Here is a 15,219-nt window from a genome sequence, read left to right as displayed (position 1 = left end):
ATAATACTTGGGGTTAAATACTTACTGAACAGTCAAAGGGAGCAGCGTGAGACTCCTTGGAGGAGACTGTCTTGCACCACTTTAAAAATGTTAAGATTTTAAAGTTCTCATCCTTGTGTTCAAATCCCTGCATGGCCTCGCCCCTCTCTATCTCTCTCATCTCCTCCAGCCCTACAACCCTCCGAGATCTCTGCGCTCCTCTAATTCTGGCCTCTTGCGCATCCCCGATTTTCATCACTCCACAGTTGGCGGCCGTGCCTTCAGCTGCCCTAGGCCCCAAGCTCTGGAATTCCCTCCCTAAACCTCTCACCTCCTTTAAGACTCTCCTTAAAACCTACCTCTTTGACCAAGCTTTTGGTCACTTGTCCTAATGTCTCCTTATGTGGCTCGGTGTTTGATAACGCTCCTGTGAAATGCCTTGGAACGTTTTACTATGTTAAAGGCGCTATATAAATGCAAATTGTTGTTGTTTGGCCTAATACCTTATGAAGTAAAGCTCCTTTGTGGTGTCAAACCGAACTGAAAAAATCTAATGAACCTCCTGGACATTTAATAAACTGAACAAGAGCTTATTTAGATACTGCTTCGTATTTAGAAAGTGGGGACATTGGGATTGGAGCTTTGGTGAAGGCGGAACTCAGAGCTAAAGTGTGTAGACAGGGAGTTATTGGCTGAGAGTCAATACTGTAGCTATCTATTTGACTTGAGATTTAGAACTACTGTATAACCACAGCCCCAATGTGTTTGCTTTCCTCGCAGTCTATTTATTTTTTCTTCATTACAAACGGCTGTTAAGCATCACAGAGCTTCAAATGAATATTTCTGGCTTCATTGTGGAGACGCAGTCTTGTAAAAACACTGGGGAAACTACACATTGTTCATTTTATGTTCTCATTGAAGGAACGCGGTCATGTTTTGCCCTCAATATTGAATAACCATATCATCCTGCTACAGTACAGTTAATGTTAAACTGTGCCACATCAAAATATATACTGGTAAATGAAAGTAATAATTAAATAAAAATAATCTAAAATTTTAGCTTGACCTGTGGACAGAATTCTCAATTTGGTGATTCTTTAAAGAGGAAGGAAAGTGCTGCCCCATTTTGAGCCATTCAACCCTGAGAAACTACGTTACATACAGTTGGTAGTTAATAAAAAGTATAGTGTATAGCTGTATGAAAATACATAATTGACGACTGACTTTCTTTAATTGAATCAGGCTTTGTTGTTGCAGATTTATTGGGGAAGAATCTGTTGCAGCTGGTGAAAAATGCAGTCTGACAGACGATCCCACCTGGATAATAGACCCCATCGATGGAACATGTAACTTTGTACACGGGTATAATCTATGCTTCAAAAGATTATTTCAAGCCCCCTCCCCCTCAAAAGAAACAGTCTCCTTACATAGAAAACTATATTATGTATCCATGCTTAAATCAATATTAGAGTGTCATTATATAATGACCATAAAAGCATAGCCTTTTTTGTCCTTTACTTTGGGAAATGTTTACTTTTGTATGTGCAAACAAAAAATGTTGGTAAATTTTTAAGGGGCAAGTATTAAGGTTGTGTTTTAAAGGGAGTTTTGACTTTCCTGAAATGGGCCACCACACACTAAAATCACTGCTAAAACTTGGAAGCATATCTTAATGTAGTGACACATTTCCCAAGGCAAAGACTACATCCATAACAGTTTTTTCTGCAACGTTTAGCACAACAAATTGGGAGCGGCAGTGTGGTCAATCCTAAGAAAGGATGGCAGATCAGGTTCTGTGTTGGGTGCGAGGACTCTCAAAATGGGCCCTAGACATTTAAAGAAGAATGGAACTCTCTATGGCATAGTTGCTGTTAATGAAATGTACGTACAATGGAGCTGCCTTCTCCTTTAACAGTGTACAGTCTTTATTCCTGGTCTGCCATGCAGACCGGTGAGTGATTATTACATTATTTACTATTTGCTGATTCTTAAGCAAAACCAGGAAGACCTTAGTTGTCAAATACGAAAAGTTGATTCCACACAAGCTATGAAGTAATAATTGCAACTTTGAACAAGAAAAGAAAGACATGCATTTATGTGTACCTATCATGACCTCAGAATGTCCCAAAGCGCTTTACAGCTAATGAAGTACTTTTGAAGCGTAGTCACTGGGAACTTGCTGTGTGCAAATTGGGTACCAACGTGGCACCCAATTTGCACACAGCAAGTTCCCACAAACAGCAATATGATAATGACCAGATAATCTGTTTTTTTGTGGTGGTGTTTGAGGGATAAATATTGGCTAGGACATTGGAGAGAACTCCCCTGCTCTTCGAAATAGAGCCATGGGATCTTTTAGGTCCACCTGAGAGGGCAGACAGGGCCTCAGTTTAACGTCTCATCCGAAAGACGGCACCCGCGACAGTGCAGCACTCCTTCAGAACTGCACTAGAGTGTCAGGCTAGAATTTGTGCTCAAGCCCCTGGACTTGAACCCACAACCTACTGACTCAGAGGGGAGAGTGCTACCCACTGAGCCAAAGCCGGCATAGTATGAAAAGAGCAGGGGGGTGAAATTCTTATGTAATTAACAACCATGTAACAAAATTGGACATTTTTAATCTGCATGTTCTTGCAATTTTGTTAGTGGATGTTTAATTTACATAGAAAAAAAAGGCATTTTCTATTGAGAAGAATTTCAACATTGCTACATAAAACAGAATGATGACACTGACTTCTCTTTTTCAGAGTACCGGTGGTAGCAGTTTCTATTGGATTTTCTGTCAAAAAAGAGGTAAAGAATATTTTGTGATGAACTTTACTGCATGTCAATTTCACCAGTTCCCCTCCTCAATTTCCTCCTCTCCTTTCTTTAAGAAGTTAAATCCTTCCTGGGTTACAGTTCCAGCATCACGGCCTGCCCTGTTGTACCTGCCCCAAATAGCCATTCTTCATGTGTGAAAATGGATGATGAATGTTGGCAGGCCATTTGACTATGGAGGGCATCACTGCCAAGCCTGATTGAAAACTTGCCTGCCATTCACCTCATGCGTTCCGACCGGGGTCATTGAATAGCAATGAGGAGTGGAGAGTTTCCCCTCTAGGCCAGAGGCACTGAGGCTAATTGTAGTGACCAATCTTCCCACCTCAGCTGAGGTCAGGTAATAAATCAGAGACTGAAGATCAAATCTGGAACCTTCAGGTGGTGGAGTGAGATTTTGGCTAAGCACGAAATATTTTTCTTATTTAAGAGCGCTGGAACTTAGCAAGTTAGAGCTGAGGGATTGGTCTATAAAGGTACATTTTCTAAAATTTAAAATTAAACATTCTTTGCCACACAAATGGATTGAGATGGCTGTTATGGATGCTGAGCTTACAATGTGCATGACTTGCAGAATGTGGGCCATCCTGGATTGTTAACATATCAAGAGTGCTGACCAGTTGAGTCCCTTGAATTGCCAGACTTGAGAATCAACTAACTACACATTGTGGATAAAGGACCTTTCATGAATTTCTGACCATCGAGGGCAACAGTGCAGCAAATAATAAGATGTGGGTAGCAGCTTCTAGAACATTTTAAGAGTAGTCAGAATCCGCAACTCTGTGGAACTGGAGTTGTCCATCCACAGTGTCGAAAATCGTTCTAGACAAGGATGGAACTACAGGAGCTGGTAACCACGAGCAGACCACTAGACAGCAACTGGTTGCTTAAGGAGATCAGGGAACAGCTATGATGGAAGGTAAGATTGTAGTTGCACAGGACTACATAGTTCTAGGGATTGATAGCAGCTTTGGAAGCATGACTGGGAGTCCCAATGGCGTTTGCTCCCAGGTGCCAGGGTTTGGGACTTGGCCAAATGGGTGGATAAAATCGATGATGAGAAGGTGAGAAATCAGAGGTCATTGGTTCATGTTAGAACCAATGACATAGGTAAGTGTAGACTTGAGGTCTTATGAAGGGAATTTCAGAAGCTAAGAAAAAGATTGGAAAAAAGGACTTCTAGTAATCTTGCCCCATGTCGTATGCTGGACCGACTGGAAAGAGATTAGGCGGGTCAATGTGTGGCTGAATACATGGTATAAGAATAAAATAAGGGTGGCAGCCTCTAGAGCATGTAAAAAGAGTAGCCAGACCCTTGTCCCACTGGGGAAAGAGCAGGTTAAACCAAGGAAACACATTCATAAGTGATAAAGTTGGGAAGGATTTCCAGTGGTGTGCCACAGGGCTCACTGTTGGGTCCTTTGCTGTTTGTGGTATATATTAATGAATTGAACTTGAATGTAGGGGGCACGATTGGCAAATTTGCAGATGACACAAAAATTGGCCATGTAGTTGATAGTGAAGAGAATTGCTGTAGACTCCAAGAAGATATCAATGGGTTGGTGGAGTGGGCAGAAAAGTGGCAAATGGAGTTCAACCCGGAGAAGTGTGAGGTAATGCACTTAGGGAGGGCAAACAGTAAAAAGGGAATACGCAGTAAACGGGAATATATTGAGAGGGGTAGAGGAAGTGAGAGACCTTGGAGTGCATGTGCACAGTTCCCTGAAGGTGGCAGTACAGGTAGATAAGGTTGTGATGAAGGCATTCGGAATGCTCTCCATTATTTGCCGAGGTATAGAATACAAAAGCAGGGATATAATGATGGAACTGTATAAAACACTGGAAAGGCCACAACTTGAATATTGTGCGCAATTCTGGTCACCACATTACACAAAGGACGTAATTGCTGTGGAGAGAGTGCAGAGAAGATTTACAAGAATGTTGCCAGGGCTTGAAAATTGCAGCTACGAGGAGAGATTGGAGAGGCTGGGGTTGTTTTCCTTGGAGCAGAGGAGGCTGAGGGGTGACTTGATTGACGTGTACAAAATTATGAGGGGCCTAGATAGAGTAAACAGAAAGTACCTGTTTCCCCTAGCAGAGAGTTCAAGAACTAGAGGACATAGATTTAAGCTGATTGGCGGAAGGATCAGAGGGGACATGAGGAAGAACTTTTTTACCCAGAGGGTGGTGGGTGTATGGAATTCGCTGCCTGAATTGGTGGTAGAGGCAGGGACCCTCAACTCTTTTAAAAAGTACCTGGACCTGCACCTAAAGTGCTGGAAGCTGCAGGGCTACGGACCGGTTGTTGGAAGGTGGGTTTAGAATGGGCACCTGGTTGTTCTTCGAGCCAGCGTGGACATGATGGGCTGAATGGCCCCCTTCTGTGCTGTATCTTTTGTATGGTTCTATGGTTCTACTAGGGAGTGGGACGAGGGGATAAGAGTGTGGACCAACTAATTGGAAGGAGTCAAATGAAGACAGCAAAGAGGACAAGGAATGATCTTAGATGAATTTACCTGAATGCCGGGAGAAATAAAATAGATTAGAAGTGATAGATAGGGAGGTAATACAGGATTAATCATAGGCGCTACTGAAACCTGGCTTAAGGAAGAAAATGAGTGGAGAACAAATCAGCAGGGCTATATGAGCATCAGGAAGGATAGAAAGGGAAAGGAAGATGTTGAGGTAATATTGTTTATCCGAGGAGGTTTAAAAACTGCTCAGAGGAAAGAACTGGACACTGCCACAGAATCTGTTTGGGGGAATCTGGAAGATAGAAGGAAATAGAGAGTGGTAGGAATATGTTACAGGCCACTGCAAAATAAAAATGAGGTGGGTGTACCACTGTGGGAGACCATAACGAGAACAACTTGCATTTATATAGCGCCTTTATCGTAGTAAAACATCCCAAGGTGCTTATAGATTATTGCGAAAGCCTAAGTTGTTATCTTGGGGGATTTTGATCTGCCTGACGCAGACTGAGACCTGCATTTATATAGCGCCTTTAACCTGGTAAAATGTCCCACGGTGCATCACACAGACAAGAATTGACACCGAGCCAAAGAAGGAGACATTAGGGCAGGTGACCAAAAGCTTGGTCAAAGAGGTAGGCTTTAAGGAGCATCTTAGAGGAGGAGGAGAGAGAGGTTTAGTGAGGTAATTCTAGAGTTTAGGGCCTAGACACCTGAAGATACGGCTGCCATTGGTGGATGAACAGGACTTGGCTCGAATTAGGATACGGACAGCAGTGTTTATGGAAGGCGGAAGATGGGGGGCCGGCCAGTAGAGCATTGGAATAGTCAAGTCTGGAGGTAACGAAAGCAGGAATGACAGCGGGGACAATGCGTATGTGCAAGAGAGTTTATTGAAGTACTTCAGGAATCTTTTTCTAAATAGCAGGTAAGGAAAACCTCAAGTAGGAAGGTAATATAGGATTTGCTCCAAACTAATGAGGGACTAATAAGACAAGTGGAAGTGCGAGAGCAATTAGGATCTATTGATCATAAAGTTGTTTATTTTGAAGTTTGAAGTGAAGATGGAACAGATAATAAAAATTGGATTTAAAGAGAGAAGACTAGCGAAATGAAATGCTGTGTGAAAGGAATAAAATAGGAAGAACTATTTAATGGGAAGGATCCAGTGAGAAGATGGGAGAGCTTTTTGAGGGGATTTTTTTTACATTATAGAAGTAGTTTACCCCAAAACAAGTCGATTACAAAACAAGAGAGTAAAACTGGAACAAAAAGAGAAGTCATGAAAACGTAAAGCAAGAAAACACTGTTGACCCATTCCTTTACAGACCATGTACATTCTACCATGTTGTGGATTCTACACAGCGTCATTAATCTTCCGAATTAGGTGTCTAATCACATGAAAAGCTTTATGAATCTCTCCCTGGCCATCTTAAGTGATTTAGAGAAACTCAGGATGTTTGCCCACTATTACAGTGATTTACATTTGAAGTGCAGTCACTGTTATAGATGGGAATAGGAAGTAAAATCTTGCAAGAGAAAGGAGCAAAATTACCAGACCAAAGGCATGCCAGATGGGTAAGAGGGCTAGAATTCACCAAAAGGCCAAGGAGAATAGTTTTGATATAAAAGGAAGCAAATAGTGAGTAGTGGAAGTCCTGGGTGTCAGCTGTGGCTCAGTTGGTAGCATTCTCGCTTCTGAGTCACAAAGTTGTGGGTTCAAGTCCTACTCCACTCTCGGCTGACACTCCAGTGCAGTACTGAGGGAGCGCTGCACTATCGGAGATGCCATCTTTCGGATGAGACATTAAACCGAGGCCCCACCTGCCCTCTCAGGTGGACGTAAAAGATCCCGTGGTATTATTTCGAAAAAGAGCAGGGGAGTTCGTCCTGGCCAATAATTATCCCTCAACCAACACCTAAAAGCAGATTACCTGGTCATTATCACATTGCTGTTTGTGGGACCTCGCTGTGTGCAAATTGGCTGCCACGTTTCCTACATTACAACGGTGACTACACTTCAAAAAAAAAGTACTTAATAGGCTGTAAAGCACTTTAGGACATCCGATGTCACGAAAGGCGCTATATAAATGCAAGTCTTACTTTCTTTCACGAGTCGGTTCTAAAAGGTTGGATTGAGATATATATATATATATATATATATATATATATATATATATATATATATATACACACAAGTATATACTTGTTCTTGGATAATTAGTGATGCTGAGTGTACAAGAATGGCATTTGAGTTAAAACATCTACATCTTGTTTCCCTCTCCCTCCGCCCCCCCCGACCCAGATTTATTAATTTATTTTCTAAAACATTTATTTTTCTGAAGAGTTGGGTGTTAAATAACCATTTTCTTCTGCCTCCATTCACTTCAGAGAATAATTTTTATGCTCCACATTAATTATGGTGATTTGTGGTCTACACATGATGCTGAATGACCCCCAGGATGCTGATGACATTATTTTCCCCCATTTTTTTCCAATAGCTTGAACTTGGTGTAATTTATAGCTGTGTTGAAGAGAAGTTATATACTGGCAGAAAAGGTCATGGAGCCTTTTGTAATGGGCAGAAACTTCAGGCATCTAATCAGACAGGTTTGTTAACTTTCTCTGTCTCATGCTTTCAAATGTAAATGTGAAATGGCCATTTGGATAGAGTTTGAATTCACGGGCACAAGAAAAAAGAAAGTAATTGAATTGCCTTTGACAATAGGTAATTCCCATTCTCCCTTTATTCCCTCCTGCCTTTATTCTTTTTCCCATCTCATTTGCATGTATTATTCCATGTGATGCAGGATAGACAATGTTTTAGTGCACCTCACGTGTAAAAACACCTCAGAGCACTTTACAGGGTGAGGGCGAGGTGGAAGAAAGATTGGCCAGGGATGGAGTTAAAATGTTTTTATAAAAAGAGACTTTTGGAAGGAGAGAAGTAGAAGTTTCTTTGGGAGTGAGTTCTAAAGACCGGAGGTGCAGTGACGAAAGGATTGGCTACTGATAGCGGAGTATAAGATGAGCAGTAATGCAGAGTTAGAGGAATGGTGGGTGCAGGCTAGAGAGGACCAGTCAGATAAAGCAAAGTGAGACCAGGCAAGGATTTGAAGACAATGACCTTGAAGATGATACTCTGACGAACACGAAGCCAGTGAGCTTGGCAAAGGCAGGAGTGAAGGGTACGCAGTCAAAATATTGTCCAGAACCTGCTAACGTAAATGTTTAACTAGCCATTAGGAGAATGTAGCATTGACCCAAACTGACTTTCCATACTTCGGAGAGAACAGGGAGGAAACTGATGGCATGGGAGGTTGGCAGCTCACCATGGTACAAGCACTGGGTTACGACACTGTGCGATGGCAAACTGGCAGGTCAAACCGCTGCACTACCCAAGATTGTGTACAGAAACAGTGAAGTATGCCACTACCTCCATAAATGTAACAATCACTAAGTCAGGCATCGAGTATGTGAGCCAAAAATCCCACTGTGGTCATTTCTGTTAATAGGCAGAAGAGGAAAGAGAACAATGTTGCAGCTATTAGCTAGTAGCGCCTATGGTAACTGCTAGTGTACAACTGTGCTTTCCTATTCAGCATTAGGTATTGTAAGATGTCATCTGTGTTGCTCTGGTAATTTCTAGGGAAAGAATTTAAGCATTATAGTGCTTAAATAAAAAATCACATACATAGAAATACATAGAATCTACAGAACAGAAACAAGCCACTCGGCCCAACTGGTCTATGCTGGTGTTTATACTCCACACTAGCCTCCTCTCACACTCATTGCCTCTTTCCACTATTTACTTCTCCCTCAATCATTATCTTCCACCCTCTATAAACTTGAGCTCATCCAAAATTCTGCTGCCCATATTGTAACTTGCATTAAGTCCCGTTCTCCCACCACCCCTGTGCTCGCTAGCCTATATTGGCTCCTGGTCTGGGAACGCCTCAATTTTAAAATCCTCATCCTTGTTTTCAAATCCCTCCATGGCCTCACCCCTACCCATCTCTGTAACTTCCTCCAGCTCTACAACCCTCCGAGATCTCTGCGCTTCTCCAATTCTTTTGCCTCTTGCACATCCCCGATTTTAATCACTGCACCATTGGCAACTATGCCTTCAACCGTCCAGGCCCTCAGCTCTGAAATCCCCTCCCTAAACCTCTCTGCCTCTCTACCTCTCTCTCCTCCTTTAAGACGCTCCTTAAAACCTACCTCTTTGACAAAGCTTTTGGTCACCTGTCCTAATATCTCCTTTTGTGGCTCGGTGTCAAATTTTGTTTGATAATCACTCCTGTGAAGCGCCTTGGGACTACATTGAAGGCACTATATAAATGCAAGTTGTTGTTGTTGTTGTTGTTGTTGTTGTGATCACTACTCCATAGACGTTCTGCCACACTTACTTCCCTTACCTGACCCGGTTCATTTCCCATGACTAGGCCTAGCAGTGCTTCATCCCTGCTTGGGCTTCTTGCATATTGGTTCAGAAAAGAATCTTGTACACACTGTAAAAACTCCATCCCCTTCTCCCCTTTCACTCCTTCACCCTACCAGTTTATTTAGGGCTAGTTGAAATCCCCCATATTATATCCGAATGAACACTCAAATTGGTGTGGTAATAACTAGCTGCTTTTATTTTCAGAACCTCCAGAACATTCTGCCAAATAACCAAAATATTACAAGAGACCTTAGCGTGTAATTGCTACAATGTGCTTCCTCCCATTAGAGGGCCATCCAGTGTTCAGTTAACAAAATGCAAGTACCATACATATTGTTCTAACTGGATAGCCTGGTGGTGAAGGATAGAATACTGGAGCCTGGTCTTCAGTTGCTTCCAAGCCTTTATTCACACAGCCCAACATTATACACCCTCCTACAAATGGATACGAGAGTCCCCAGTTGATACCCACCACCTGAATACAATTACTATCTATGTATAAATCACGTAGATACAATTAACACATCATCCTATGATTATATTTGCCTACATATTTCTCCCTACTTTTCCTTTCCACTATTTGGTGGTCTGTAGTATAACCCCAAGAGTGTGACCCATCCCTTCCAATCCTTTATCTGAATCCATATGTTTCTGTCTCTTAGTTATGTCCTTTCTTGCTACTGCCATTATGTTGTTTCTGATTAACTCAGCTACATCACCACCCCTTCTTCCTTACCCATCATTTGTAAAAACATTATAGCCTGAAATATTTAACGGTCAATCCTGTCCTGTCTGCAGCCATGTTTCCGTTATCCCTGTTGCATCTATTTCCTCACTTATAATTATTGCATCTAATTCACTCATTTTGATGCTGATGCTCTGTAGATTGCTAGACGGGCAATTTAATATGCTCTTATTTTTCATTACTCCTGCATTATTTTTGTCAGGTACCTTATTATTACTTCCTATAACCTTTTCTGTTCTCTCAGTATTTTATTATGTTATCTTTAACTCTGTACTCTGACCTTTGCTCTCAACCCATTTTCTTATCTTTAGGTTACCATTCCATCTACCTGAACACCTCCCCCCCCACCACCCTCCATCTCCACTACTAGTTACAGTCCTGTTTATCATTTCAGCTACGACCTTGGTCCAAGCCCGGTTCAGGTGCAGCCCGTCCCAGCGGTACAGCTCACCCCTGTCCCAGTACTGGTGGCAGTGCCCCACTCCTCTTCCCACACCAGTCATTCAGCCACTTTCCTGATCTGTTTCTCCCTGTGCCAACGAGGACATGGCTCGGGCAGTAATCTGGAGATTACCACCCTCGAGGTCCTGCTTTTTTAAAATTTAGCTGCTAGCTCCCGATGCTCCCTTAGCAGGACCGCCTCCTTGTTCTTTCCTAGGTTGTTGGTTCCGACATGGACCATGACCACTGGACCTTCTCCCTCCCCTTCCACGTTCCTTTCCAGACGCTTTGAAGTATCGCTTACCCTGGCACTGGGTAGGCAACACACCCTCCTGAACTCTCGATATTTTCTCTTCTAGATATCACAAAGGCCCTGATATTGACTGAACTTGGCTCAATTCGTGAACCTGTAGCAGTAAAGAAGCTGTTTAATAACATGGAGAGGTTGCTTAGGGTGCACGCACATGGGTAAGAACGTCTAAACAATGCAGATATTAACTAATGTTCAAAGAGGTCTGAAACTGCTTTTGCAATTGAGACATGGTACTTGTTCCTGTTACAGTAAGAACATAAGAAATAGGAGCAGGAGTAGGCCAATCGGCCCCTCGAGCCTGCTCCGCCATTCAATAAGATCATGGCTGATCTGATCCTAACCTCAAATCTAAATTCATGTCCAATTTCCTGCCCGCTCCCCGTAACCCCTAATTCCCTTTACTTCTAGGAAACTGTCTATTTCTGTTTTAAATTTATTTAATGATGTAGCTTCCACAGCTTCCTGGGGCAGCAAATTCCACAGACCTACTACCCTCTGAGTGAAGAAGTTTCTCCTCATCTCAGTTTTGAAAGAGCAGCCCCTTATTCCAAGATTATGCCCCCTAGTTCTAGTTTCACCCATCCTTGGGAACATCCTTACCGCATCCACCCGATCAAGCCCCTTCACAATCTTATATGTACTTAGTAATGTGCTTAGCTTATCACAGAACCCTTTTAATGCAGAGTAAAACCTGCGTATACATAAAACTGAGCTGCTGGGGCATAAGTAATAAAACTATGATTTAATCAAGAGGTTTAGAAAGTATAAATGAGAACAAAGCTCATTCGGTCTGAATTTCACCTAAACAGCCCTCCAGATTAAATTCCAAACTTGTATTTACTCGCCACCACTTGTTGCTTTTTTGTAGAACCATAGAATTTTATAGCGCAGAAAGCAGCCATTTGCCCCATCGTTCCTGTGCCACCTCCCCACTCCCTTGCCCTTTACCCATATATTTTTATAAGAATCATCATCTGGAGTGATGACTTGAACTAAAAGGAAGAATTGTGAATGTTAGAAATCAGAAATAAAATCAGAAATACACAGGTCAGTCGTTATCTGAAAAGGGATGATATTTTGAAGGTATAATCCGGGGCAGTAACCTGTCTTTCGGTTTCAGATGTTAATTGACCTGCTGTGTTTTTCCAGCATTTTCTGTTTTTATTCTTTGACCTGTTGGTGCTGATTTGTTTTTATTAATCATTAAACATAGCAACAGGTGTAGGCCATTCAGCCCCTCAGTCCTGCTCCACCATTCAATTAGATCATGGCTGATCAGTGCGCCAACTCCATTTACCCACCTTAGGGCCATATCCCTTGATACCCTTATCTAACAAAAATCTATCAATCTCAGTTTTGAAAGCTCCAATTGTCCCAGCATCCACAGCCTTTTGGGGGAGAGAATTCCAGATTTCTACTACCCTTTGTGTGAAAAGGTGCTTCCTCATTTCCTTCCTAAATTGACTGGCTCTAATTTTAAGATTATGTCCCCTCGTTCTTGATTCCCCCACCAGGGGAAATAGTTTCTCTCCAACTACCCCTATCGAATCTTTATAATATTTTAAACATCTCGATCAGATCACCCCTCAATCTTCTATACTCATGGGAATACAAGTCAAGTTTATGCAAGCTATCCTCATAATTTAATACTCTAAGCTCCAGTATCTTTCTGGTGAATCTACACGGCACCCCCTCAAAGGCCAATATATCCTTCCTGAGGTGCAGTGCCCACAACTGAATGCAGTACTCCAAATGGGGTTTGACCAAGGCTCCATACAATTGAAGTATCATTTTCCCCTTTGTATTCCAGCCGCCTTGAGCTAAAGGCCAATACTCCATTATCCTTTTTGATTGCTTTGATTACTAAAAGCAGAGCTTATTTTGCAGTTGGGGAAGATAACATTCTATAACATTCTATTCCTTACTTTCTTCAATAAGGATCTTCTGTGGTGTGAACGCTGCGAGCCTCAAACTTGTGTGGAGCCCAGGTGAACCACATCACCAAGAATTCTTTTTTTATTATTAGTTCATGGGATGTGGGCGTCGCGGGCGAGGCCAGCATTTATTGCCCATTCCTAATCGCCCTTGAGAAGGTGGTGGTGAGCCGCCTTCTTGAACAACTGAGTGGCTTGCTAGGCCATTTCAGAGGGCGATTAAAAATCAACCACATTGCTGTGGGTCTGGAGTCACATATAGGCCAGACCGGGTAAGGACGGCAGGTTTCCTTCCCTAAAGAACTAATTAGGTTTTTACGACAATCCAGTAGTTTCACGGCCACCATTACTGATACTAGTTTTCATTTATTTATTTAATTGAATTTAAATTCCCCAGCTGCCGTGGTGGGATTTGAACTCATGACTCCAGAATATTAGTCCAGGCCTCTGGATTACTAGTCTAGTAACATAACCACTATGCTACCGTACCCGTAATAGTTCAATACAAACCAAAAGAGACAATAAAAAGCTGACTTTAAATTGTAAGAAAACTTAAAAAAAAGTAAACAACATAAATAAACTTGATATTATCAGAATATAAATCAGGATCAGGTGTTTACTGGAACTACACCAGGCGCGATGTGACATAAATGCTGGATAATTACGCCCATGAGGTCTGTGAGTCGAAAGTATCAGGCGCACGAGTAGTTTAGCCATGCTAGTTTAACTAGATCTGGCTGGACTATAAGCAAGCACCATAGGGACTGGCTCGCCACTCCAGGTTTTGGTCACCCCTCCTAATATTTCCTTCTTGAGCTCAGTGATGATTTTTGTCTGATTACTGCAAAGGCATCCAGGAGGTTTTTTTCTACGTTGATGGCGCTATATAAATGCAAGCTTGTTGATTGTTGAAACAACCACATCCCAATATATAACCTTTATGTATAATTCTGTTCTCAAGATCCTACCTCACCACCCAGTGGTTTAAAACTGTGGGTAGTCAGCTGAACAAGTCTATACACACAGGAGAGCACCTCAAATACCCGATATATATATATATATATATATATATATATATATATATATATATGAAGGGAGGAGCCTTCAATAATGGTCCTTGAAGTCTGGTGGGCAGTGAACGCAATCTCATTAATGCAGATTTTTGACTGCAATTCCAATCTGACTTTTTTCTCGTTTTCTCTGACTCCTAGGATCAGGATAATAGGAAGTGCTGCTCTTGATCTGTGCCATGTGGCAACCGGTGACGTCGAGGCCTTTTACCAATTTGGCCTACACTGCTGGGACATGGCTGCTGCAGCTGTCATCGTAAGGGAGGCTGGTGGGATCATGATGGATACGGCAGGTAGGAGTTACTATTAAATTCTGTCTTATAATGGCACTTCATTTTTACCTGGATGTGGGATCAAATCCATCCGAGAATCCAACAGCTATTTGTTTCCTATAGGGTTTGTATCATGAAGCATTCCAATCCCAATCTCAAAAGTCCAAATAAGTATGTTTCACCAGGTTAGCTGGTTATTTTTTGTGAGGGTATCTTTTTAAGGTATTTTCTCACCTACCTGGTTTCTGATATCCCTGGCCCAAATGCAACTGAATGTAAGGCAACCTGATCCCAGGTCACCCTCCTAATGCTGCTTTTGAGCCAGCCCATAAGAGCTGCACCGTGAACAATAGCCTAGTGATGAGATTCCCTCTGCTAGATGCCTCTCTCACTGAGTGTTAATTGTATCCTTGTGATTTATATCAATTAGTGTTAATTGTATTTAGCTGGTGGGTATCAATTGGGGACGCTCATCCATTTATAGGAGGGTGTGTGAATAAAGGCTTGGAAGCAACTGAAGACTAGGCTCTAGTATTCTATCCTTCACCACCAGGCTATCCGATTTATAACAAGTGAAACAGCTGAGATCAGCAACTGAATGATAGTGAATCACAGATATAACCCACATCCCTCCATTCACATGTACAGTGCTGTGAAGCTCCAAATATGCCACCCTCTGATGGCTTTCAACAGGTGGGAAGCAGAACCCTTCCAGTGATTGGATACTCAA

At 42.2% G+C, this 15,219-nt stretch overlaps 1 protein-coding gene across 1 annotated transcript in view; it reads left to right on the top strand.

Moving 5' to 3' along the window:
* LOC137310505 (inositol monophosphatase 2-like) overlaps positions 1-15,219 on the top strand; it is a 34,858-nt gene that overhangs the window by 18,026 nt on the left and 1,613 nt on the right. The window contains exons 3-7 of the mRNA XM_067978255.1: positions 1,237-1,341; positions 2,727-2,772; positions 7,772-7,880; positions 11,260-11,368; positions 14,359-14,510. Coding sequence (XP_067834356.1) covers positions 1,237-1,341; positions 2,727-2,772; positions 7,772-7,880; positions 11,260-11,368; positions 14,359-14,510 — 521 coding nt within the window. The remainder of the gene's footprint in view (positions 1-1,236; positions 1,342-2,726; positions 2,773-7,771; positions 7,881-11,259; positions 11,369-14,358; positions 14,511-15,219) is intronic.

This window comes from Heptranchias perlo, chromosome 3, assembly GCF_035084215.1.
Source record: "Heptranchias perlo isolate sHepPer1 chromosome 3, sHepPer1.hap1, whole genome shotgun sequence".
NCBI classification, from domain to species: Eukaryota; Metazoa; Chordata; class Chondrichthyes; order Hexanchiformes; family Hexanchidae; genus Heptranchias; species Heptranchias perlo.
Note: the sequence above shows the minus strand (reverse complement) of the source record. Positions and strands in the feature narration are given on the sequence as shown.